Below are 26088 nucleotides of genomic sequence, written 5' to 3'. Positions count from 1 at the left end.
TTGGATTAAGGAGCCTATACAGCTGCATGGTTAGGGAAACACGAAGTCAACTCTTGCTGTGAACAGGGGCCATCCAATGGTGTGTGACACTTGAGAACCTTAACCTACATCCTGTTCTGCCACTGTAGCTTTCAAAGGTCAGAGAGCACTAGCTCAAACTATAGTGCAAAGTGGTAACATCTGGGCTAGAACCTGACTCCCCACCCCGGTTCTGTCCCACAGCCTCAGCGTTCTCGGCTCACAAAGCAATACCCCCTCCACTGGGGTGAGTGGTAGACAGTGTCCAAGCCTTGTGATTGCATCTCTGTGATGGGGTAGCATGGTAGCTCTTAGCCATGATTTGCAACATCCATATTTTACCAAGATTCATTGCCTTAAGTTTACAATGATAGCAGCTGTCCTTGGAGATTTGTTGATACTGAACTATAGCTTCGTATGATGTTACCATTGGAGAAATAAGAAAGGGAATACAGGAACTCTGTATTATTTCACATGTCTTTATGTACAGCATCTATAATTATCTCAAAAGAACAAGATTTAAAAATTCATAAATGAAAGTCAGTTGGATCAAAGGTCCAGGTTTTATTTACATTTAATCCTGTTTGTGATTCTAACAATTGAAAATTAAGTAAATATTTCTCAATCTTCTCGACTCAGTTAAAAAAATTTTTTTTCAATAGAAAATATGGCTATATATGGCCTATCCAAAATAGTTTTCCCACCTTACCTAATTTACATTCCAAAGCATCTCATGCTTGTTTGGGCTGCCTCCTCTACAATTAAAATACTACTCAACAATCCACCTTCTGCTAATGATATGCACTATTGTTAAATTCAGTATTCTCCAAATACTCCATGAATTGGGTCTAAAGACAAGCACTCAAAGTGCTCCACACATGCTTATTGATTGATCAGATTTATGCACAGATTTGTTTTTATTAAGATTGAGCTATGTTTATTTTAATATACCCATATGGAAAAAAAGGTTAATTTATTTTTTATATAGCATTTTTTTGAAGACCCTGAAGGAAAGATTGAGTTACCACCATCATTGAAAATTTATTCCTGGAAACGTCCACAGGATATTTTAATTAATCGGGTAAGAAATTTTGTTTACTAGTAAGCAAAATACTTATTAATTATGAGGATGTCATACCCTAGTGATAAAAATATGCATTTTTGAAATGATTTAGAGTAATTTTTTCTTGTGATATTCAGCAAGAAAAAGTAATTGCTTTTTGTCATTTAAATCAGAAATAAATGTTTACCAGTATAGTTAAATAGTTCTTGTACTAGTTTCCAACAGATTGTATTGAATTTTTGTTCAGAGTCTTAAGTTTTCTTCTTCTTCTCTCCAAAATGTTGAATTATAGCCTAAAATGTTACGTGAAATTATTCCTTAATTTCTGACTGACATACTTTCTCCTTTCTGCTTCTTAGTACAAACTTATATGACATGGAGGTCTATTTCCTCTAGTGTTTATAGCATCACTTTTCCAACCCAAGAGGTCTGATCTCTCTATTTCAGGGATTATTGAGGCATTTTCCAGAGGTCACCTTCATATCTGGACTCCATGTCCAACCCTTTGAAGCATACTGACTGGGACGTCTCTCAAGAAACCTTCATTTTAAATAGCACTTATATAGATTAAAACTTAAGACACACTGGTCTATAGCTTCTTAACAGCTATGTTAGTTTGAGCATATTTGTTTTTTCCAAGGGTCTAATTATCACTAAGGTCTTTTTTCCTTTGTTGTATATCCTAGAACTTTCATTTAATGCATAGAAAACCAGTAGACTAAATTATTTAGAACTAGTCAAGTGGTTGTAGTGGAGCTGATTCTTTTGTACATTTGTGGAATCTATTAAAGCTCTGTCTCTACATAAAGTGATTTTATTCCTAAAAGTTTTAGCCTTCATCACCACTTCCACTAATGCAAGAAAATATAATATATCCATCATATGTTCCAACTACTATTACTAGTGGAGAAAATCAGATAAACCTGAATTCAAAAAGATTTACTGAAATGAGAAAATAAAACGGTATGTTTCTGCCCACCAGGGTATTTTTGAATGCCCATTTGTAAGGCATTTGTAAGGCAAATAAAATAAATCAAATATACGCAATCCATACTTTTAAATGACTTATAATGTTAGGTAACATTAACATAAAGAATATAAACTCTGTGAGGTTAATATAATGTATAATAAATCCCACCCTTATTTTACAATGGTGGCAGGTCCCATTGCATACAATTCCTTCTGTGAACTGCTTAATTCCTGTGTTGGCACAGCCATTTGTAAATGTGTAGATTTGGCCAGCTCTAACACAGAGGTTCTCTGCACTAACAGACACATTGTAGTTCGTAGCTAAGGTGACCATGTATTGATCATCCAAACTGGGACACTTTGACAAGGAAAGATGGAGAACTATTCATAGTTATACCAGGACTATAAACCACTACTATCCTGGGCAAACTGGGATATATGGTCGCCCTATTCTTGGTTCTTGTCATCATTTTCAAAGGCCTTTTAGATCCCCTTCAAGTATTACCCTGTTAATTTCCTCCTACTGACAAAGACCAATGATCAAATGGAGCATGTGAATTCTATCCTCTGTAAGGGCCTCCATGGCTTGACTTCCCACTGACAATCAGTGAGACCATCTGCCTTCTGGAAGACAAGAACACCTCCAGCTCTGTCTAGACCTCTGGCAGAGAATGGTTCTCTATGGCCATAATGGCTTCCATCTGGCTAATGCCTTCATTGTATAAAGGACCTCATAGTCCTGGTGTTACTAAGACTAGATCCAGTTTCTGGCTGAGTAGGAGGGATAAGACCTGGAAGATCCATCACACCATCATTTCCATCATGTTTTGGAATATGCCACAACCTTCCAGTGGGCAAACACGGAGAAATCTCAGCCCACAATCATTTTAACCATAGCATGCTCCACTCCCTCATGCACCAGAAATCTTGCAGAAGGAAAACTGTAGCCATCTCCCCTTCTTCTTGCTCTCGGTTTTGTTAAATCTATTTTTCCAAACCTGTTTCTAACTTTAAACTCCATTCTCATCTCTACTCTATATCTCAGTTCCAGACCATTCAGTGACTCTCACCCAGTTTTATTGCTGGTTTGCCTGCTTCTAGTTTTCTTATCCTTATAGTTTGAACTTTGGTTCTGATTTCCCACCTATAAACTTTGATAACTCCCTTGATCATGAATTACATTCTCCTTTAACTAAGAGCTTCAGGTAACCTTGAGCACCTTTGAGAGACATCTGTTATGGTTGACCTAGAATGGGTTCCCCTGCTTTGGCACCAGGTACCATGGGCCACACAACCCCCCCGCCACGTTGATCAAGAACTCAATCCAGCAAACAATGTCCTATAATACTTTATATTATCTTTTGCCTATTTCTTTTTTGTAAATAGAGTTTATTTTAAAAGTGGCTATTGCCATTGATACTTAATATATTTTGACACTTCTAGACTAATGTTTAAAAGCAAGTGCAAGTCTATGGAATCTTATCCATGCTATCAAGATGAAGATACTAAGATTGCTTTTGCTGACTATACTGTGACCTATCAAGATCAGCCACCAAATACTTGGTTTATACTATTCAGGTAAGTCTGTATACTGGCAGTATTCATATCTATAGAGTTTTATTTATGATAGTAGTAACAGTCTTGGCTTCTAGGTTGCTTTCATGACTTAGTTAAAATTCTTCCAAAGTTGCTACCCTTGAATGAGATATTATAGAAATTTTTATTTATGTTTCTTTCATCAAAATATGAAGAATGTTAATTATTATATGCATGAAAAAATAATATAACACATTAATATGCTTTTAGTATAGAAAGATATTCTTTTATTTCTAAGCAACAGCATATTTGGTAAAAGTCACAAATATAAAATGGAATTTATTAGTGGAGTTCTCATTTACATGAAAATAGCATATAATAGTAATTTTTAAAAGAAAATAATATGTATACCTTATACTTATTTGGAATTTTAGACTTTTTTAAAATTTCTTGGCATTAAGCCTAATTTCAGACTTTCTTTAAGATCCATGTCAAGGGAAAGTTTGCTTTTGTATTTACAGGGAAACATTTTTGGTTCCTCAAGATATGATTTTGCTTCCCAAAGTATATACTACACTTCCAGTCTGCATGCTACATGTTGTTAATAATGACACAATGGAACAAGTGCCAAAGGTGTTCCAAAAGCTGGTGCCTTATCTTTATACCAGGAATAAGGTAGGTTTAAAGTTTGTTTTCCCCATCTAATAGAATGGCAGTGAAAATCCTTCAGTTTATAGAGGAGCCAGGAGAAGGTAGGGCGGAGGTATTTTCAATCTACTTAACAAGAAAAGGGCCCTGGTCTTTCCTTATAGAAGTCCCATTTATTTGACAACATGAGATACTTAATGTGAATGCTAGAGCATTCATTACCTCTCAGCTCTCTTTTTTTCCCCTCCTCCCCAAAGAAAATATGACAAAAAGAAAGCATTAGAAGTTCTAATTATTGAAATCATAAAATCATATAAATCCTTAAGACATAAATGGATCTAAAGAGCTCATTTAGTCGTATGTCTAAACCAAATGACTGTCTCTTTTTCCCACTGGGTTTTTATTCTACTGCTCTGTATTTCAGAAAATTGAGATTACACAGCCACCCACCCCCTCCCACACCCATAGTCTTTTCTAGGGCTATATAAATTCCTTCAGGGGCCAGAAGCACTTGGCATGTTACTCCTGTGGAATGATAGACCCTGATCGCTGACCTTCACTCAAACCACATTGCCTCTCTGTTCATTTAAATCCCATACTCGTGTTTTAGGGATTCATGACAAAGGATGGTGTGTGCCTGGACTGGAAACCAAGAGATCTGTTTTAGCTCTGATTTTCTATTCTTCAGCTATATAGCTTTGAACTTCATTTTTCTCTTTGCGTTGTGGTTGGACTTGACTTCTGAGGCTCATTTCAACCTTTGGTTCTATGCATTATTTTGAATGAATTAAGACACACTTATTTAGTGGATACTGGTTTTGTAGGAATGAAAAATAAGTTAAAAACGTGTTAACTATATAAAAAAACCTAAAACACTTTTGAGCTGTTTTAGAGATTTTGTGAAACTTTTTAAAAATGAAAGCAATTACATTCTTGATGAAATTGTTTAATCTAATTGATATGTATACATATGTATATACATACATATGTATATACACATTAGTAGTTTCAAAATTTTATTTTTACTAATTTTTTTTAATAATTTTTAAAACATATATGTTTTATTAAACTCTTAGCATTTTTTTCTATTGGTTTTCATGAGATAAATTTTCTTGATATTGCAGTCAGATTTTACCAAATTTCAAGATATTATCAAATTGTAACAGGCTTAAATTGTTTTTACTCTCTATTAGATTTGGTAAGTTTCACATTTACATTTTATGAGAAAAATCTGATGAACATTAATATTTTTGTGTGTAGGTATTTATACTTGGAATTATACACTTAAACATAATTTTAAATACTCATTTGATTAAAGTCAATGTATTGATGTTTTTATTTATAATTATGATATTTTTATTTATACTTACTTTCCTTAATTGTTTTTGAAAGGGTATTCATACTTCTCTTAAAAACAGAGCAATTTGCTAATACAAATCAATTTCTGCACATCAAACATATATTACCATCTTTGGCTCATACAATTTCCTTTTACACTATACTTATTCTCCTCTATGTACTAATTAATTATATTTTATTGAAAATTGCAGTTTTGTGAAATTTATCTTTTTACAGCAGAAAACCTTGGGTTAAACCAGACACTACAGGGGAGAACTAGTTCTTCAACAACAAACTAGTCTTCACACCAGTGTATTATTTTTTGAATGTTTGTTTTTCTCAGTTTGACCTAGATTTCTTTTTTGAATAGAAATAATTAATTGTGATTAGAAATAAAAAGTCCCAAAGATCAAGATCAAAAAGATGATTTCATTTAAAGGGAGACTATCAAGGCCATAGATGTCATCAAAATCGAGAAATGAGGTTTACTTCACTTGATAAAGTATATTAATATTAGTCATGGATGCTTAATTTTGGAAAGGACCTTTAGCATTTGGTTGACTCAAATAGGAATCTGATTGGTATTTACATCTAGCATACTTTGGTTGGTTGGGTTGGGTTTGTTTTTTATTTTAGTAACTCCACTAAAGACTTATTTCTTTAGACTAAGCTTGAATTTTTTTTTTTTTGGATACTTCTAAATGATGCATTTTGAGTTAATATGCAGAACATTCCATCTCTACTTAACTATTATTTTAAAATTGTAAATTGGATCACACCAAACACACTTATTTCCTCTCTCCTGTCTTTTCTATTCTACCCTTTTACTCTAGATAGCTCTGTTTAGGGGAAAAAAAAAAAAAAAAAAAAACAGAGAGATTTGGGAGGAGGATATAAAATTGTGTGACTAGAAGCAGTGGTCACTTTTGTGGTGCAGTTTTCCTCACTTCTTGATTCTTGATCTTTGAACATTTTTCCAAATTTTCAACATTGCTGCTAAAATGTGGTTCCCAGAACTGAACGCTGCCTCTGAAGGGAATTCTGGCACACTTAAACGTAAAAAGGATCATTACTCCATTGTTTTGTATCTTATGATTGCATTCGTGTTGGGCACCTGCAAGGCATGTTGACATTGTGGTCTCAAGAGACAACTGAATGTTTTTGGCTGGGTAGGTAGTGCCTAACTGGTAACCCTAGGCAGGAACTTTGTGGCTAACTCATCAAGAGGCATCCCGGCCCATATGAAATTCACGAGAGGCCTTGACGTACGCCTTCCCGAAATCCATAACACCATGCCTGCAATATTTACCTGATTTTGTGTCTTCTAATCTTATTTTTAAAAATGAAGTTTTTGTTCCCAATAAACTCACATTGGCTTTTAAGAATGTTTTGTTCTTTTGGGTTCTCTCATGAGACATCTTTTTTATGATCTGCTGTAGAACCTTGATAAAGACCACTATTAAATTTACTAGTTTGTGGTTGCAGAGTACATATTCTTCTTCAATTTGAAAAATCAAAATTGTTCACTCTGTTTTTCTCATAATTCCCTGAAGACCACATAATGTCTTTGTAATGTAATGTAATTCAGAATACTCATCCATGAGATCTCTCAGTACTCAGTACTGTATATGTAATTCTTTTACTCTGAGAGTCTTGAATCTATTTATAATAGCCAGGTTCTATCTTAAAATCCTATCACTGGTTTAGCTATAGATTTTCACTTACTGATATCTATCCCACTATTTTATAAATATTTTTTCTCTTACAATTATTCTGTGAGTCTGGACAAACACAAAGTAGGAGTCCTGTAATTTTGTTTTGCTTCTTTAATGCATTAGTACCATAAGCTTGGATAATAATAAAAAAGCAACAAATCTGTGCATTACACTTTGCAAGTAAAAATGCTTTAGCATATATGATTTATCTTCCTTTTTTTACTCACCCCAAACATAATGTCAAAAGGTCCTTCTTGGTGTTGCCAATTATCATTTCATTATGAGTTAATATTCCTAGATGTCTATTGATTTTTTTTTATTCATTCTGGCTTGTATGTATCTAATCTTTGTTTCTGGAAATCTAAATATGTCAGAGAACTTCCTCTTTAACAGAGAACAATTGGAAGACAAATCTGCCTTTTTATTCTTTATTAGGGGCATCTGAAATTATAAACTCAGAATTACTTTGAGGCTTTGCATCTTATTATGATATCATGCTCTTGGTTCATGGACTTATTGCCCAGATATCCAGTTGTGTTGAACAAAGCTGCTCCTTACCATAAACTAGGCACTTTCCCAGGTTCTTTAGCTGCTGCTTTTCTCCACCCTAAGGAGCTCATTTCCAACCATACATCTGGGTTCCGAGGAATCAAATCAGCTGTTAATTCCATAGCTTTACCTGTCATCTCAAGGGAACTACATTTCTATGAACCCTTATGCTTTTCTCACTTCAGTATTTTAGAAAGATGAATCTGAGAGACAGGAAAATCAAATCAGAACCTATTGGACCACTCCAGGATGATGCGATGATAAAAATTTACCTTTGGAACCATTAGAAGAATTAGGAAAAAAACAGTTATCATCTACTACAGTTAAGCACTTTAAATACAGTCAAAGAACTACACAAAGAAAAATGTTAGAATCATTTTCCTGACAACATGTAAGATGGCACTTTCGAAGAGTAATTTCAAAACATTATGCTAGGGATTCTACTGTTCATTGAGAGATCTTGGGATTTGTATGTGTATCAGGATAATAAAACATTTAGTACTGTGACATATTGTACATTTAAGAGGCTAGTAACAATATTACTCATTTCTGCATAATTTCTCTTTCTTATAGAAGGGATACACATTTGTGGCTGAAGTATTTACGGGTGATACATATGTATCAGCCTCACGATGGAAACTGCGCCTCATTGGCTCTTACACTCCACTCCCATGCCTCTCTCGGGACTCTCCATACAATGCTTTCACCATAAAGGAAATCAGAGATCACTACATACCCAATGATAAGAAAATTTTATTCAGGTACAAGTATATGGCCGAAGGGAAAATGCATTCTTTTTAAAATGTTAATATTTTAGGATAAAAATCAATTCTGCAGTAAAATCGTGAGTCAGTTTTTAATTTGAATTTCTATGCTCTTTTGGAAACAATTAATTTAGAGCAATGTGATTATATGGGCATTATATAGGATTAACCTTAGATGGTTGCATATAATGGTAATGATATTTTCTTTGTCATCATCCTATTTGACTTTAAATATTCTTTGAGACTTTAAACATTCTTTGTGACTTTAAACATTCTTCAGCAGAAATAATATAGTATTGCAATTCCCAATCCTCATTAAAAAAAATCTGTTTTCTTCCTTCAACATTTTCTTAGTCTTCTTTGACATGATGGGCTGTTAGGCAGACAGTATTAAAAAATACTGTTGAGCTGTGCAACTATTCACAAATTCCACTTCAGACAGAAACACAGTGCACCATTGTCAAAAGCTGATAACAAACTTGTATACTCGACCCCCATAAACTCTTGCCAACCAGCCTCATGCAGCAGTGGCTCCAGTCAGGCGGGGGAGGTTAGAACTAAAATCATGAGCATAGCAGCCATCAATTTAGCCCTTATGGCTTACTAGCTAGTGTTCTAATTGTGCTGGTCAGTCTGGGAGGATTATTTTGTGGAAATTTATTTTATTCTTTGGTATTTTAAATACATTCATTTAAAAAATAAAATAAAAATATAAAAGACAAACAAAAATGTATTAATAAAAATAAAAGGATTTGTTCTATAAAATTTGGATTCAGTCAGAAGGCCACACTTAAGGACCTAGAAGGCCACATGTGGCCTTAAGGTTGCAGGTTCCGCACTCCTGGGTCAGATGCATGTTTCCAATCTTTTTTGCAAGAGGTTTCCCACCTGTTGGTAAAAGACGAGGATGGAGGCTATGGGTACTACTTTAATTTTTCTGCATTTTTGTGAATCAAGGAAAACGCTGTTATCAGGGAAGCTTCCAAGGGCACTGCTTCTGCCAGTTGTGCTCTTTATGTAATGGAAAAGGTTAGTGTGACAGTAGTTTGCAGATCTGTTACAGGGTTTAGTGACTTTTAAGTCTATTAAGTTTTATTGGTGCATGGGGGAAGGGGATGGAGGTATAACTACATGATGAGTGCAATGCGCACTGTCTGGGGAATGGACATGCTTGAAGTTCTGATTCGGAGGGATGGGCAGGACATGGGCAATATATATAACCTGAAATTTTATACCCCCATAATAAGCTGAAATAAAAAATAAAATAAAAAAGGCACATTTTTAAATTTGGGATTTGATAATAAAAGTCCTATAACACCCTTTGTTTTATTGTACAATGTTAGGATCTTTTGCCAACATCTATAATAACTAATATTTCCAGGATGTTAGCAGACTTTACAAGGTGGTTTCACTTTTAGGTTTATCATGTCTGAAAATTATACCATTTCCTTTACTGACTTGAGGGAGAGAGTAATATACTTGATTATAAAGTTAATGTTTTTTGACAGGTATTCAGCTAAAGTGGCAGTACCACAACTTGTTACGATACAAGTACGCACGTCCAAACCAGATGCTTTCATCAAGCTGCAGGTCCTAGAAAATGAAGAAATTTTGGTGAGCTGCATTGGAAAAGGCCAAGCTATAATCCCAGCATTCAACTTCTTGAGAAGTGATAAAACTCTGAGCTCCCAATGTAAGTGTGCCTTTTTGAACTGCATATTTGCTTTCATAAATAGACATTTATGTTTGCATGACATCATAAAAATGAAGATAAGATAGCAAGTAACCACTTAAATATGTAAAACTTGATATTATAGTAAAAATTAAAATGCCACTATTGCATTTACATGTGAAATTTGGCTCTGAAAATCAATAGTTTGGTTATATGTGTACTTTAAAGACTTTTCACCTTGGAGAAAAATTTATTTTCTTATTACATGAGCTTTCTTAATAAGAAGTAGAATTTTTATTATTTTGAAAGAATCTTTTACTTTTATTTCATTCCCAATTCATGATTTTTAGAAAGTATTCTGCATATTAAAGTTAACAGAAACTTTAAAGTTATTACTTTCAATGTAATATTCTTAAAGAGTTATTAAATAAATAAAATAAATTTTTCTGAAATAATGCTTGACAATGATACTTTGAGGTGTATTATTCATTCAGTCACTTTAGTAACTTGATTCAGACTGTAAAAAATCACATATGTCCCAATGCAGAAAATTTGGAAAAATAAATAATTGTAAACAAGGAAATAAGAAATTCTCTATAATCATGCTACCCAGAAAAAAATATTGTTAATATTTTAGCTTTTTTGACAGAACACACTGTAAATAGTTTAGCTTTTATGCCTCCATTCTCCATTTTTGCATTTACATTGTAAAAAAAAATCAGGATCTTACCTATTTTGCCAATTGATATTTCTTCTTAAAACCATAACGTTTTTCATTTTTTTATGGCAGCGGTTGGGACCTCCAAGCCAAAGGTAAATACAAGTGGTCACAATCCTGAGATATATATTGTCCAAGTGACTGAACACACTTTATACATTTTGTCCAATTTTATCATTTTTTATGGTGGGAGAATAAGTATAATGCTCGTTACTCTGTTATGGCTGGAATTGAAATTTCCCTGTGTTATTCACTTAGGTTCTCTCAGTACATGTTTGATAAATTAATTAATAATATCCAACATATTTCTCTTTTTATTCCTACCAAGGGTACTTACATTATCTGTTAATTACAAAATAATAAAAATATAAATTAAAAATTAAAGTGAAAGTCTTTTAAAGTGTGACGACATACACAATGGTGTTAAACTTTAAGAAAGTCAGAGTCAGTGAGGTTATTAATAGCTTAGAGTCATTTGAGTGGTACAAAAATAAAGGAGAAAATGTTGAAGTGTTGTATATTCTTTTAGCAATCAATAGTTGTTCAGAATATGTACTACCCTGTGCAGGTAACATACTATTATAGCAGATTTCTCTATTATCAGAATGTTTCCAAGGAGCCAGTCATGTTGGGTTTTATCTCATTAAAACAAAAAGAATTGACCTATTCCTTTGAGTATTTTATGAAGAGATCTAACCCATGTAGTTAATAAAAATTATATATATATAACATGTTTTAAATTAAACTTAAAATTTCTCCTATTCAGCTAGCAAACAAGTTCTTTTATTTCACGCTGCATCCAAGAAAGAACAAGAAGTATATGTTAAGAAGAAATCTGCCCTGGGAAGTCAGAAATCCTATAAGGGTAAACCTGGAAATATAATACAAGACACTGGTCTGCCTCTTTTGGAGGAGGAAACTACCAGTACACCCACCACAGAAGAAATTGCTAGTGTGCCACAGCAGGTATATTTACATTAAAAAGAAGTATTCAGGACTGCTCCTAAAAATCTAATGTAACATAAAAACAATCCACTTCCTGAAAGTTGTCAATATATAATATGCAAGGTCACCAGTGCATAAGCAGAATTGAAGAATAAATCATTCTTGACTGTTTCTCTGTGCCAAGATCTTTAAATACATGGCAAATTTCATCTGTACGCTAACTCAATAATGTAGATGTAATTATCTAACTTTACAGTTATGAGTCTATATAACTTTGAAGGTCACATAGTATTAATAATAAAGGTCACATATGAAAGGTCACATATTAATAAAAACTAATCTGTATGTGGTTAAAACTACAGGAAAAAAAGGACAATGCATGTATTTTAAAGTAGCAGGAAAAAAAAAGACCTGTGCATTGGAAACCAAAAACGAAAAAAGTAAAAGGAATTTAAAAGAAAATACAGTGTCAGAATTAAATCCTAATACGATAGTAATTACAATAAATTCAAACAGATTAAATTAATCGATTAAAAGACTAAAATTTTAAAGATATATAACTATAAGTAGTCCAAAATGACACTTTTAAACAAAATGTCAAAGAAAGATTAAAAATACAAAGAAAAATATACCTGGCAAATACGAAATGAGACCTGTGATGATAGTTTTAACACATCAAGACATATAATTTATAAAGGATAGTATATAAAAATAAAAGGAAGATAAATCAAGTAGATATGAGCATACTAACATATAGGCACCTAACTACCCAAACACAATAAATAAAAAGAAAAAAACTTTTAGAACTATGGAGAAAAAAAAAAAAAGGAAAGTCAACAATTAACAACTGAATATTTTAATACGGTGGTCCCCAATCCCAGGGCCACAAAGCAGTACCGGTCTGTGGCCTGTTAGGAACCGGGCGGCACAGCAGGAGGTGAGAGGAGGCAAGCCAGTGAAGCTTCCTCTGTATTTATAGCCACTCTCCATGGCTGACATCACCGCCTGAGCTGCGCCTCTTGTCAGATCATTGGTGGCATCAGATGCTCACAGGAGTACGAACCCTACTGTAAACTGCGCATGTCAGGGATCTAGACTACATACTCGTTATGAGAATCTAAGGCCAGATGATCTGAGGTGGAGCTGAGGCAATGATGCTAGCACTGGACAGCGGCTGCAAATACAGATTATCTTTGCTAAGGCAGAGAGGTTTGACTGCACAGAGAACATAATACATCAAATCAGTGAGTGGCAGGTGACAATGTAATAATAATAGAAATAAAGTGCACAATAAATGTAATGCGCTTGAATCATCCCCAAACCAGCCGCCCCTCTCTTTCCCACCCCACCGCAAAGCCCCGTGGAAAAGTTGTCCCCATAAAACTGGTCCCTGGTGCTGAAAGTGTTGGGGACCACTGTTTTAACACATTCCTTTCAGAAACTGGAAAGATCAAGCTGAAAAACAAAATAAATATGATTGTGAGGATTTGAAAAATCTAAGTATAAACTTAATAGCTGAGGCATCTATATAAAGCACTTTACCTAGTAAATGAAGAACATATTTTTCTTGGCACGTACAGAATATTTTTTAAAAACTATCCTGTAATAGGCAATAAATGGAAGCCTCAATGAAATCCATACTATCTATATCATATAGATATGTTATCTGGACATAATGCAATAAACTAGAATAATTAACAGAGTTTCAAATCCCATAAATGTGAAAACTGAAAGTATATTAAATAATCCTTTAGCTAAAAAAGAATATCAAAAAAGGAAATTATGAAATACATAAGATTCAATAAAAGTAAAAAAACTATAAATCAAAATTCGTAAGCAACACCTAAAATAGCATTTAGTGGAATGCTAATTTTAGATTAATTCATTAGGAAGCATGAATAATCAAAAACAAATGAGATAAGCTATTGTAATAAAAGGGAAAAAACAAAATAGTAACTCGAAGATAAAAGAAAATGGATTTTAATAGAAAATAGACATCAGTGAAATGGGGAACAAAAAATAAATTAGATTAATAAATTCTAAGCTACTTCTTTTAAAGATTAATGAAGTAGACATACTTCTAGTAAGACCAATCAAGAAAAAGAGAGAGAAAGATACATAAATTAACAAAATACAGAAGAAAAAATAGGGTGGAGGTGAAATTACAGACAACAGGTTTAAAAAATATTAAGTGTTATAAACAACTCTGCCAACAAATTCAAAACCTATGGGGACCAAGCATGGGCTGCCCTTGGGGAAAGAGGATCTGGGATCCAGCTGATGCAGTTTTATGGCTTGTCCCTATGTATATATTTTTAAATTATTATTTAAATAGATAATATAGTCATGTAGATTAAAAGGAAACCTCAAAAGATACAAAAAGATGTGTCTCATTTTTAATTAAAAAGATACTGTATCAGCAACAACAACAACAAAAAAACCTATGGAGGAGGGGGAACACGTAAGTTCCCGGGGGCATCGGAGAATCGGCAAAGCTGATTCACAAGAAAATAGAAAATCTAAATAAAACAAGAAAGAATAATAAAATTGAAATGATAATCCAAAGTCTTCTAAGTCTTCATTTTCCAAAAATCCATAGGCCCAGCTCTAATAGACTTTCAAGGAGTAAATTGTTCTAGGAAACAAAAAAATTATACAAATTTTCAAAGGCTTTTTAAGAGATTAATGTAATCCTGATTCCAAAACCAGATAAAAGTAACACAAAAAAGTGAATAAAATTCATTTATAAACATGAGTGAAAAATTACAAAGAACATAATAGGTAACAATTCCACCAGTGCAGAAAGTGATCAGGGAGCATTCATCTCAGGAATTCAAAAGTGTTTTGCTGTTAAAAAATGTATCAGTATTAGTCACCACAGTAATTTTGACTAGATGAAAATATATGACCCTGAAACATGTAAGTTCAATACTTATTATGGATTTCTCAAAAGTGCTCTTAGCAAACTAGCATAGGAGAAAACTTTTCAACTGTAAATGTTACATATCAAAAATCTTAAACTTAATGGAGAACTATTATATACAAAAACATCACATTAATGTAGATAATTTAGGTATATTCCTATTAAAATTCAAATAAGAAAGAATGTCCACTATCGTTGCACAGACCAATAATGCAAGAGAAAAAATAAATAAAAGAGTATTCGAAATAATCACCGAGTTATTTACAGATGATATAATAGCAAGATTGTCAGAGACATTAATAATAGCAAATACTTATATATTTCCTTACTCATCATCTACTATGCACCTGGTACTGTGTATACACATAGATCTTTAATTCTCCCATCAACTCTTTTTTTTTAATTTTTTTATTTCAGCATATTATGGGGGTACAAATGTTTAGGTTACATATGTTGCCTTTGCCCTACCCAAGTCAGTGCTTCAAGAGTGTCCATCCCCCAGACGGTGCACAGTGCACCCATTAGGTGTGTATATACCCGTCCCCTTCTCCCCCCTCCCATCTGCCCAACACCCCACGAATATTACCACTATATGTGCAACTCTTGAAGTATTCTATCCTTGTTTAACAAAGAACCTGGAGCACAGAGAGCTTAAATGACTTGCTCAAGGCCAAACAGCTGGTTTGTAATGAAGTAGGACTTGAAAGCAGACAGCTCCAGCCCCTGAGGCCATACTCTTAATCACCACACTGCAGGTTCTAAAACTTACAATAACTGGTAGCCTTTCTTTACAGTAGCACTATGTACTAGACATTAGAATAGGATCCCTTTCATAATAGCAATGAAATTGTAAAATATCTAGGAATTAACCAGTAATGCATCAATTGTCTATAGAAAAACTTAACACTTCAATAAAGGACATAGAAGATGATCCAACCAACTGGAGAACTTAGATGATTTGAATAAATAGAGAAGTATTTCATGTTTTTCACAGAGGTGACACAATGGTATAAAGACACCAGTTATCTCCAATTTACTTTTAAATTCAATGCAATATCAATCAAAATTCCAACTGTATTTGTCGGAAATTTTCTAAACTTACTCTAACATTCACAAGACTTAATAACAATTCACAAATAGTTAAGTCAACTTTGAAAAAGAAGAGCAAAGTATATCTTAATATTTCTAAATATTGAGACGGTAAAAAGCCATAGAAGTAAAAATAGTATTAATTAGTGCAAAAATAGGAAAATGAAGCAATGGAAGAAAGTAAAATATGAATATATCACGTTTGCATGGAAATTTAATATGTAATTAAAGGCAACACCATAAATCACCAGAGAAAACATGGACTGTTGAGTGGATAGTGCTGGGAATATTACCTTTCCATGGAGAAAAATAAAACTAGACCATTAGCTAACAGCATGAATAAAGGCAACTTCCAGATGTATTGGAGATTTCATTGTAAAATTTTAATCCATAAACATAATAAAATAATAGATGATGTAGGGACCATTTTTTGTGCCCTCAGCACAAAAAGAGAAAACCCTAAAGACCAACAGCTTTGAAAAAAATACTGAAACTCTTTGGTTACCTGAGAAATGCAAAATATAATAGCAGTGAGATTCCACTTTATACCAATTGCACTGGCAAAAATTAGAAAGTTAGGTAGTAGCAGGTGTTGGTGGGGATGTGAGGATATTAAACTTTTATAAATTGTAGTGTTCCAAAATTTTGGAGAATAGCTGGGATTATTTAAATTATGATCATATGATCCAGAAAATTATACATTTATCATGTGGCTAGAATAATAAATTATATTAGACACATACTGTGTCTATTCCTATTGTTTGTTCTTAAACACTGCATTTTATTTCACAGAATTACAAGTATATTATAAAGTGTTTGGTGTTATATAACAGTTGGCCTCTCACTGAAAATCAGCTGACGTTTGTTCAAGCACTAAAAGACTTAGAGAAAAGTGATACCAAAGGTATGTCACTCTAAATGTTCACACATGCACTTACATTTTATGTAACTATTTAATAGTAAATTGATCATGTAATTATTAAAACATATTGCTTATCATTTGTATTCTATATATTGTGGCATTTCCTTTTGTTAATTGATTACATATTTCAACATTTTTACTGCATGGTTTATGAGAAATAAAAATATATGTTTAATTTAATTTAATTTAAGCACATTTTCTCTAGCAGGTAAAAATTTTACTCTGAAGAATCAGTCTTAAATGTCATGTTTATAAATGTTTAGGCAATTTGATTAAATTAAAAATAGCAATATGTCAGCTGCTATGCATCAATTATATTTACAACTCAACCTATGTGCTCTAATTTTAAGTATATGATATATTTTAGAAAAATTCAATTATTAATGTCTTCAAATTATTAATTTAGTTTGCTTTTAAAATATAAATACTTTATATAAAGAAATTGGTCAGGTGCTTTTTTATTAATAATTACTATGTTGGTGACCTAATTTAAATTTTATATTCATTCAGAAGTCATTGTTGCTCCACTTACTCATTTAAACTCAACTTTTAATTTCTATGAGAAATATCACATAGAATTTGATTTTTTTTCAAAAACTTCACATCTTTATAACCCATGATAAAAAATAAGGCCTGAAATATGGCTATGTACTACCTAGGATATTTCCGTTATAAATTTTTAGCAAGCTTGGTCTCTGGTTAACATGAGGCAACAGTGCCACCTTTAGTATATTTCAGTACCTAAGTTTTAGTAAAAATTGCTTACTGAGATGGCTCACTTTCACTTAAGAACACAGAAGACTGGAGCATCTTGAGCAAGTAGCACTTAGTGATGTCATTCGCCTTCATATATAATTAGTGGTGATGTGATCTTAAATTCCTTTTGCCAATATGTTACACTTTTATGTTGCTGACCTGTGCCTTTGAAGTTCTAATCCCTTTACAAAAACAAAAATAAACTTTGTCATTCTCAAAAATATTAGGTTTTAAGTCCCACCCAATTTTATTAGCAGAATTATAACATTTCCTTTACTTAATTCCTTCTTTAGCTCAATGAATGCCTGGTGTACCCAATTCAAGGTCTTTGAAGAAACCAAACATTATTAAACATACATATATGTATCTTTATATATACTTATGTATAAAAAGGGATTTTTCTGTTTATATTTACCAAGTATGATTGTACTTGACAAATGTACATTTTGTTCTAATTCTAGTTTAGAAATATGTAAATGTTCAAATCCCAACCAGATTTGATTCCTGAATATATAAAAAATCTAAGCACTGAATTTTAATCATAAAAACAAAATTGCATTTTTAACTTTTTATAAGTTTTATTATCTACTGAAGATTTCTTTCTACTATATTCTGGATATGTGTAAGGCAATATAAGAGGAGACCTAAAAGCATGATGTTAAAGGCTTTTTAAATTCATTTTATCAACAGATACTCCTTGAGCACTTCCTCTCTGAAAGGGGTATATTAATTTATTCCAATAATCATTTCCTCTAGAGGTCTCCTAATTACATGAATATATAACATGAAGTCATATTTTTAATAATTTTTTAACAGTAAGATGTTTTTTCTTGCATCTTACTGCTACATATGCTCTCAACATGTACAGATTTTCTTGTTTTTTGTCCCCACAGTATCCTTTTGTCAACTTTATGGTCTTAACAAACCAGAGTTTTACAGAAGAGACTCACAGAGGCTGTGCGACTTTCCCAACATCATGTGGCTAATTATTTGCCTATCTGGGGTTTGCCCCTAGGCTTCCAAACTTTGGACTCAGTGTTTTTTCTATCAGAGATAGAATTATTTTGAATATTTTTTTTGAGAAACATTGGTTGGACAAGTATAAATTACTACAAATTCCAAATTAATGACTTTATAATTGTATCAGAGACTGGTATATGAGAAATACAGTTCTTTTTTATTAAGATTGTCTTAAATGGACAAATCATAACTGTATATAATTATGAGGTACAATGTGGTGTTTTGATATATGTATATGACGTGGAATGAAAGCTTTACATATTAAACAATCTGATGAGTACATATTATCAGTTCAACATTATATTAGCTGAAATTAGCAATTTAAAATGAGGGATATCATGATATTCTGGCCTTGAAGAACTTATAACAAAGGAGAAAAGGTTACCCTCCATTATGCTATTTATTAAAGAATATGGAAATTATTATATTCTCTATATTAATGATGTAAAGAGAGAGGATGGCACACACTGCTGTGTGCCTGACACTTCAGTAGGTGCTTTGTGAATGTAAACTTGAGTATTATAATATGCTAATTTCAGTGGAATCAAATACACCTAAATGTATGACTCAAACACTGAGAACTGTGGGTAGTAGAAAAGAAAGTTGCAGAAATACTTCATGGGGAAGCTTGAGATTCAATTTCAGCTGACCTTTGTTAAGCATCTTAAAACCCCAGAATGTGTGATACTAGGTATGAGCTTGTTTTAAATGCTCTATATTGATTATTTGAAGTGCCGTGGCCATGGTCTTAGTACCTCCATTTATACAGAGGAGGAAACTTAGGCTCAAAAGATGTAATAAACCTACCAAAGCTAACCTGTCCAGTGGTTGGTCCAGGATTTACCTCCAAGTCATTTGATTGTTTGACCAAAGGATTTTCCCCAGAACAACACTTCTCAGAAGCTGGCATTATTGGCAAAAGGGCAAGTTCCCTCCTTGTAAAAGGGTGGTGCTCACAGTTTCTTTGCAGTCTTTGAGGGTGATCTTCCCCCCAATCTGAACATACCTAATAGCTGGGCACCAAGTAATCAATAAGATCTGGGTTCTTTACACTTACTATTTTACTTTGTTAATGGGGTGACTTAACAAGACTCCAATTTTGAAAGAAACTGACAGGTTCTTTGAACTTGTATTTGATTTTTTTTACATTCCTTAAAAAATATTTGCATATATTCATAGGGTATAAGTGCAATTTGCTATGAATTTGTATTTGAATGCTGATTCAACTCTTATCCATTGGGGTACCTGAGTAAATTATATAACCTCTCAGAATCTGCCCTGCTAGGAAGCTTTGAGAATTAAAAAAGAAAGACACATAGTAAGGATTCAACAAATATTATTTGCCCTCCCCACCACCACTTTGATATTTAGTTGTTAGAAATAGAACATAAGGCGAATGCCCTTCATGTTGGCAAAAGGGAAATACACTCTCCTAAAAATAAACCAGTGTTTCTCAAAGTATGGTCCTGGGGCCAGCAGCCTCAGCACCATCTGTGAACTTGTGAAAAGCTTAACTTTTGGGGCCTCACCAGAGATCTTCCAAATCAGAAATTTTAAAGGTGGTGCCTAGAAATCTGTTTGACAACAAGCCCTTCAAGTGATTCTGATACAGTCTAAGGTTTGAGAACCACTCTTGTGAAGGCACCTTCAGCTTCTTTGAATTCTAAATCATCAGTTTTCTTCCCTTCAGCAGTACTTATTTCTAACACAAGGGAAAAATGCATAGATTTCTTAAATCAGTGTTTTTCAAAATGCAATCCATAGGCCAGTTGTATCAGAATCACTTGAGGTGATTTTCAAAATGGTAGATTCCTGGGTCCCACACCAAACTACATAGTTGGAATCTCTGAAGGGTAAGCCTCAAGATAATGCATTTTACAGGCTCTCTGGATGATTTGCACATTCATCAAAATTGTGAATTGTTCTGTTGCAATAAACACAGCATTACCAGTAACAGAGTTGTGTGACAGTCGACACAGCATTACTGGTAACAGAGTTGATTAACAGCACAAGGTGAAAGTGGTGAGTTCTTCTACCCCAGGAAGGGAATAATAATGATTAGAGCAGAGATAAATGAGTTCAATATTATATTGGCAGTACTCACCAGGGCAATTATGCAAGAAATGAAATAAAAGACATCCAGATAGGAAACAAATTATTAATAGCTAGTGGTGATGACTGCATAACCTTATGACTATACCAAAGCCCACCGATTTATCCACTTCAGTGGTGCATTTATGGTGTATGAATTATATCTCAATGTTATAAAAAGGAGTCAACCAGACCTTTATAGAAGGTGTTTGCTTAAAAACACAAAACTCTTAGATTAACCATTTTTCCCTGACTTACTTCCCTTGTCCTTATGTGAAATGGTTTTATTGTTATATCATTAATCACTGGTTTCCATTTTTATGTCTCTCTAGCTCATACTGAGAAACACGAGGAATCAGTTACCTTGGGAAGCCCAGATTTCCATACAATTAGTGAGGGGCAAAAATCTTCAGGAACTTCTAAAACAAGGAAAGGCAAAGAAAAATCTTCTGAGAAGGAAAAGACAGCTAAAGAAAAACAGGCACCTCGCTTTGAGCCTCAGGTGGGTGTGGTATTTTTTAAAATTTGAGTCACTTAATGAATTTAGGTCCATTGGATGCTTACTTGTCTGTCTCTCCTGAAGACAAAACTGTGAAAAATTCTGTCTCCCTGATTACAGCAGCCATCCAAATACTCTGAGAACATTCCTTGGACATTTTCCCAGGCTTCCTTTTCCAGTTCAGTATCAAAAAGCATTCATTGAACTTTTAGTGTATAGAATACTTTTCTTGGGACTTGGGCCTCTAAGATTAACATGATCCAGTCCCTACCCTAAAAGAACTCACAGTCTAATGGAGGAGATTAAAGATAAACAAAGAGTTTTAATGTTAGATGTCATAGGTACAGTGGTAGAAAGCATAGGTTCTAATCCAGCCTCTGCCACAGTGAGTGTTAAAGAGCAAAAAGTATATTTCCCAGGTTTCCAGCAGGATTAACTGAGTAGGATGTTGATATCATTGGTAAAATGGGCAATGAAGGAAAATTATTAATAGCAAATAAGGAGAAGTGACGATGATTCAGTCATTCCAGACTACAGAAAGGTCCACTTGCATTTGAAAGGTTTTATTTCCCCGCTGAAGTCTACCCTTGGAAGTGAAGTAAATAAGTTTAACTCAACCCATGTATTCCTACAAGACACGTGGCCCTCCTGTAGTATCTTCACAGTGCTCCCTTCCCTCATCAAAACTGGATCCTAGAATAGTTTCTGATAAACTCATTTATCAAGCAATTTAAAAATGATAAAAGCCAATACACTGTGTTTTAAAAGGAAGAAATAAAAAATTTCCAGTTGTGAGATTTGGTTCTTACCAGAATATTAGGGGAATATTGCAGTTCGGTCCTTACAAGAATATTAGGGGAATACTGTAGGATGTAAGGTCTTTTTGGTAACACTGAAACCAAACTGCACAGGAAAACTTTATTCAGTGGCTGTGCCAATTCCCCCTTCCCCAGCCACATTATTTGACATGGATAATGGACACAGTCTCAGCCTTATGTAAAGTGAAGTGTAACCACATCACTTTCAAGCCTCTCTTCCAACCCAGTTGCCACCAATGAGCCCCACCTATGCAGAAATTGTCAAGCCCTATATCAACCTGTTCCCAGTCTATGGTCCACTCAAGTGACCCTAGGAGACATCAAAATGTGGTTAGATTTCATAATGGATATAGAGCAAGTATATGCAGACCTGGAAATGAGCAATTATCCTTCTCTCATTTTTGTGACAAGATTCTATAAGTGGGCATAAGTATAATTTAGAACAAAAAATTTAGAACTAAAAAAATTTAAAACAATTTTTGTTCTAAATTATACTTATGTATAATTTTAAGTAAAATTTGTATACAATGAAATGCACAAATCTTAATTGTACAATTCAATGAGTTTTGACAAGTGTATTCACCATGTAATTCATGTGCCTATCAAGATATATAGATCATTTCCACAAGCTCAGAAATACCTTCAAACTTCCCTGCAGTCATCCCCCTGCCGCATCTCCCAGTAAGCACTGATCTTTCAGTCACTATATATTACTTTTGCTTGTTGTGGGATTTTATATAAATGAATCATACAAGATGTACTCTTTTGTCCTCAACAACTTCTCAGTAATCAGTAGTTTATTACTTTTTAATGTTAAGTAGTACCCAGTTATATAAATATACTATAATTTGTTTATCCATCCCTCAGTTGGTAGGCATTTATGTGTTTTTCTTTTGGTGTTATTATGAATAAGACTGCAATGAACATTCTTGTTCAAGTCTTTTGTGAATATAAGTTTTCATATCTCTTGAGTAAAATACCTAACAGTGAAATTATGAATCATAAGGTAATATCCAGACCCTTATGAAAGGAGGAAAACCTCCTACCCAAAGACTTTTATTTTATTTTATCAGACATCCATTATGCACTCTCAGCAAGAAGACCCAAATAAACCGTACTGGATTTTGAGGTTGGTCACTGAACACAGTGAATCAGAATTATTTGAAGTGAGAAAAGATACAGAACGAGCAGATGAAATCCGAGCCATGAAGCAAGCCTGGGAGACAACTGAGCCAGGAAGAGCAATCAAGGTTACCTGACTTTGAAAAGCTGTCATTTTTTTACTTTTCATCCTTAGGCAAGGTCTGAAAAAAAAGTCATGCAGGTCAAACCACAGTCTTTCCTTTAGAAATGGTATCTAGAATTTTATCAGACATTGATTAACCAGATATTAAGATCACATTGGGACACATTGTGAAATGTTACTCTCTTGATAATCAAAGCAAAGCACACGCTGATGCCACTTACAGACCCAAACTATGAGTTACCTCATTCGTTTACATAGCCCTGCCTGTGTCCGCGTCTGCCCTTAACACTCCCACGTAAGAAAGCAGAAAAATGTTTCCCACGTGCTTCCCAAAGCTTAGAACAGCCTTAGATAGATAAAAAGCACGCTGCCCCCTAGTGGAACATGCACACCTCGTCTCTCGCCCCTGTGTTTGATAAGAGTCATCGCCGTAGTGAAACACTGCTACTTAAATAAGCGCTTCGTGTTTCAACTCAGCGGCACTGGAGCAGATGAAAAGATTCAGGAGCAAATGAATCTAAGATAGCATGCCCCGCTTGTTAGTTTTAGGACTGCTTCTTCATTCATTCTCAAATACAACTGTGACAAAATTATGGCTGGTTCAGAATTTGAGTTTATTTGGTAATGAAGAAGAGCTGGCCTGGTTCAAACCGCCCTACTCAACTCACACGTCCCTGGTTCGAGACTATGTCGCCGCCTGTACTGGTTGCTGATTTTCAAGAGCTTAAAAGGCCGCTTGTGTTTGTTCCTCAGGCTTCGCAGGCTCGTTTGTATTACCTCCTCCAGTTCATTCAGAAACCCTGCGAAGCTGAGAGCGCCAGTGGGCCTGCGGCTGAAAGCCAGGCCAAACCCATGGAAGAAGGTCAGTGAATCCACCCCAGCTGCCTCAGAGCACACAGCTGTTACTTGCACCTCTTAAAAAATAGTCAGTGGGTCATGCTTGGTAAAAAGGACCCATTTCAGAATCTCTTTTCTTTAGGAAGTGGAAAAAGTCACGCAATTTCAGCTGTGTGAACAGCACTTCAATTATCAAATCGCTTTCACTCATTTTCTCATTTAGGTCCTACATTTCCTCCCCCTCCCCCCAGCACACACACACAAGTAAATAAGAAGCCAGAGATAAGAGTGCAGCCTAATTGGAAGGTAGCTGTATGGAACTTGAAGGCAGGCCTGCTACCATAATTCTGTCGCCTTTCTGATAACAACAATAGCAAATAATAACATGAAGAATTACAATAATAAAGCTAACTTAGTTTATTGAGTGATTGCCTTGGGCCAGGCACTGTGCTTTATATTAATTATTTCATTTAATGCTCACATCAATCCACTGAAGTATATAATATTATTTCCAGTTTATCAAGAAAGACAGCAGCACAGAGAGTGTCAATAATTTTTTAAGTTCACAAGATCCCCAGAGACAGAGCCAGCCTGCAGATGGGGCCCTCTCGGACCCTAGCATCTTCTAACAGCCACTTGACTGCTCCCTCTATCACAACACTGGTCTGTCCACGGAGGCTGAGGACATCCACATCCCAAATCATGCTTCTCCATTTTTATATCTTCAGGAATGTAATTCAATAATTGTTACACAAATAATGTCTCTTAACTTTTCATAGGAACAGTGTGAACAGCAAGCATCACCCTAACCCTACGATCCTGGGATGGGCACTGTGCCAAGCATTTTATACTCATTATCTCACTTTAACCTGTAGCAACTCTAAAGCAGATGTTACTATTCCCATTTCACAGATAAAGAGACTGAAGTTCAGAGGGTCACCTTTATCTAGGAAGTGACAAATTTGGGATTTGAAATATTTCTAACTTCTAAAGTACTCACTCCTCTAATAGTTAGAGTGTAGTGTAATGTTAGCAAAAATATAGGTGAATAAGATTAAGTTTTTATCTTTTTGGCTATAGTGTTTATTTTTTTAATTTGTATTAACATAGATGTAAAGAAAATTACACTGGACACATTAAAAATGACCAAAAAACTTTATTGAAGACTACTGAAACAGGGAAGAGAGACTGAACTCAACTTGGAATACAACAGGGACAAGTGGGGATTGATAGCCAATAAGGCCAGGAGAGGTAGTGGATGGGAAATTACCAAGAGGAACTTGATTGCATATCGAGGGTGGGTAGACTCTGGGTAAATTGGCTTCACAGGATTCTTTGCTAAAATGGAGTGAGCAGGCCAAAGACAGGGCCTAGTGAAGACCAGGATTCAGAGGCGCCTGACTTTGTCCGTAACATACACACAGTGAAGGCACAAATCTTAACTGTACAGCTCAATTATCTTTCGCATATGTGCACACTCAGTAGCCACTGTTCAGATCAAGGTATAAAACACCATGTCCCACAAGTCCTCCTCATTCGCCTCCCAGTCACTTCCTCCCTCAAGGCAACCACTAGTCTAACGTCTGTCACCATCAATTAATTTTGCCTATTCTTGAACTTCATCAGTTTAGACTCATATGTACTTTATATGTCTCATGATTTGGTTTTTCTGTTTCTTCCTGTGTCGGCAGTAGGAAACTGTGTTTTACAAGAAATTTATCCATTTTACCTAGGTCCAACTTATTGGAGTAAATTTTATCTTTAACTCTTTTTTTTTTTTTTTTTTTTTCCTCAATCAGTCTTGCTCTAGGGAGTGCGTCAATTTTAATAATGTTTTTCAAGAACCAACTTTTGACTATTGAATGTCTTTTATTTTTCTATTTCTTCATACTCTTAAGCATTACCTTATCCACTGCCTTTCATTCAATGCAGATTATAACATGAATTTGATT

General features: G+C 34.2%; 1 protein-coding gene across 1 annotated transcript; it reads left to right on the top strand.

Annotated features, from left to right (window-relative positions):
- The first annotated feature begins 3301 nt into the window (after window positions 1–3301).
- Window positions 3302–25851, top strand: LOC123640578 (androglobin-like). Its single transcript, XM_045555178.1, has 9 exons — window positions 3302–3326; window positions 4071–4261; window positions 8410–8597; window positions 10109–10293; window positions 11757–11956; window positions 16740–16851; window positions 21069–21238; window positions 23127–23303; window positions 24053–25851. Exons 1-9 carry the CDS (start codon window positions 3302–3304, stop codon window positions 24167–24169), a joined length of 1365 nt encoding a protein of 454 aa, XP_045411134.1. The 3' UTR covers window positions 24170–25851.
- The last annotated feature ends 237 nt before the right edge of the window (window positions 25852–26088 follow it).

The sequence above is a fragment of the Lemur catta genome, chromosome 6 (genome assembly GCF_020740605.2).
Source record: "Lemur catta isolate mLemCat1 chromosome 6, mLemCat1.pri, whole genome shotgun sequence".
Lineage (NCBI taxonomy): Eukaryota > Metazoa > Chordata > Mammalia > Primates > Lemuridae > Lemur > Lemur catta.
The sequence above is the reverse complement of the archived record's forward strand: the minus strand, read 5'-3'. Positions and strand labels throughout refer to the sequence as shown.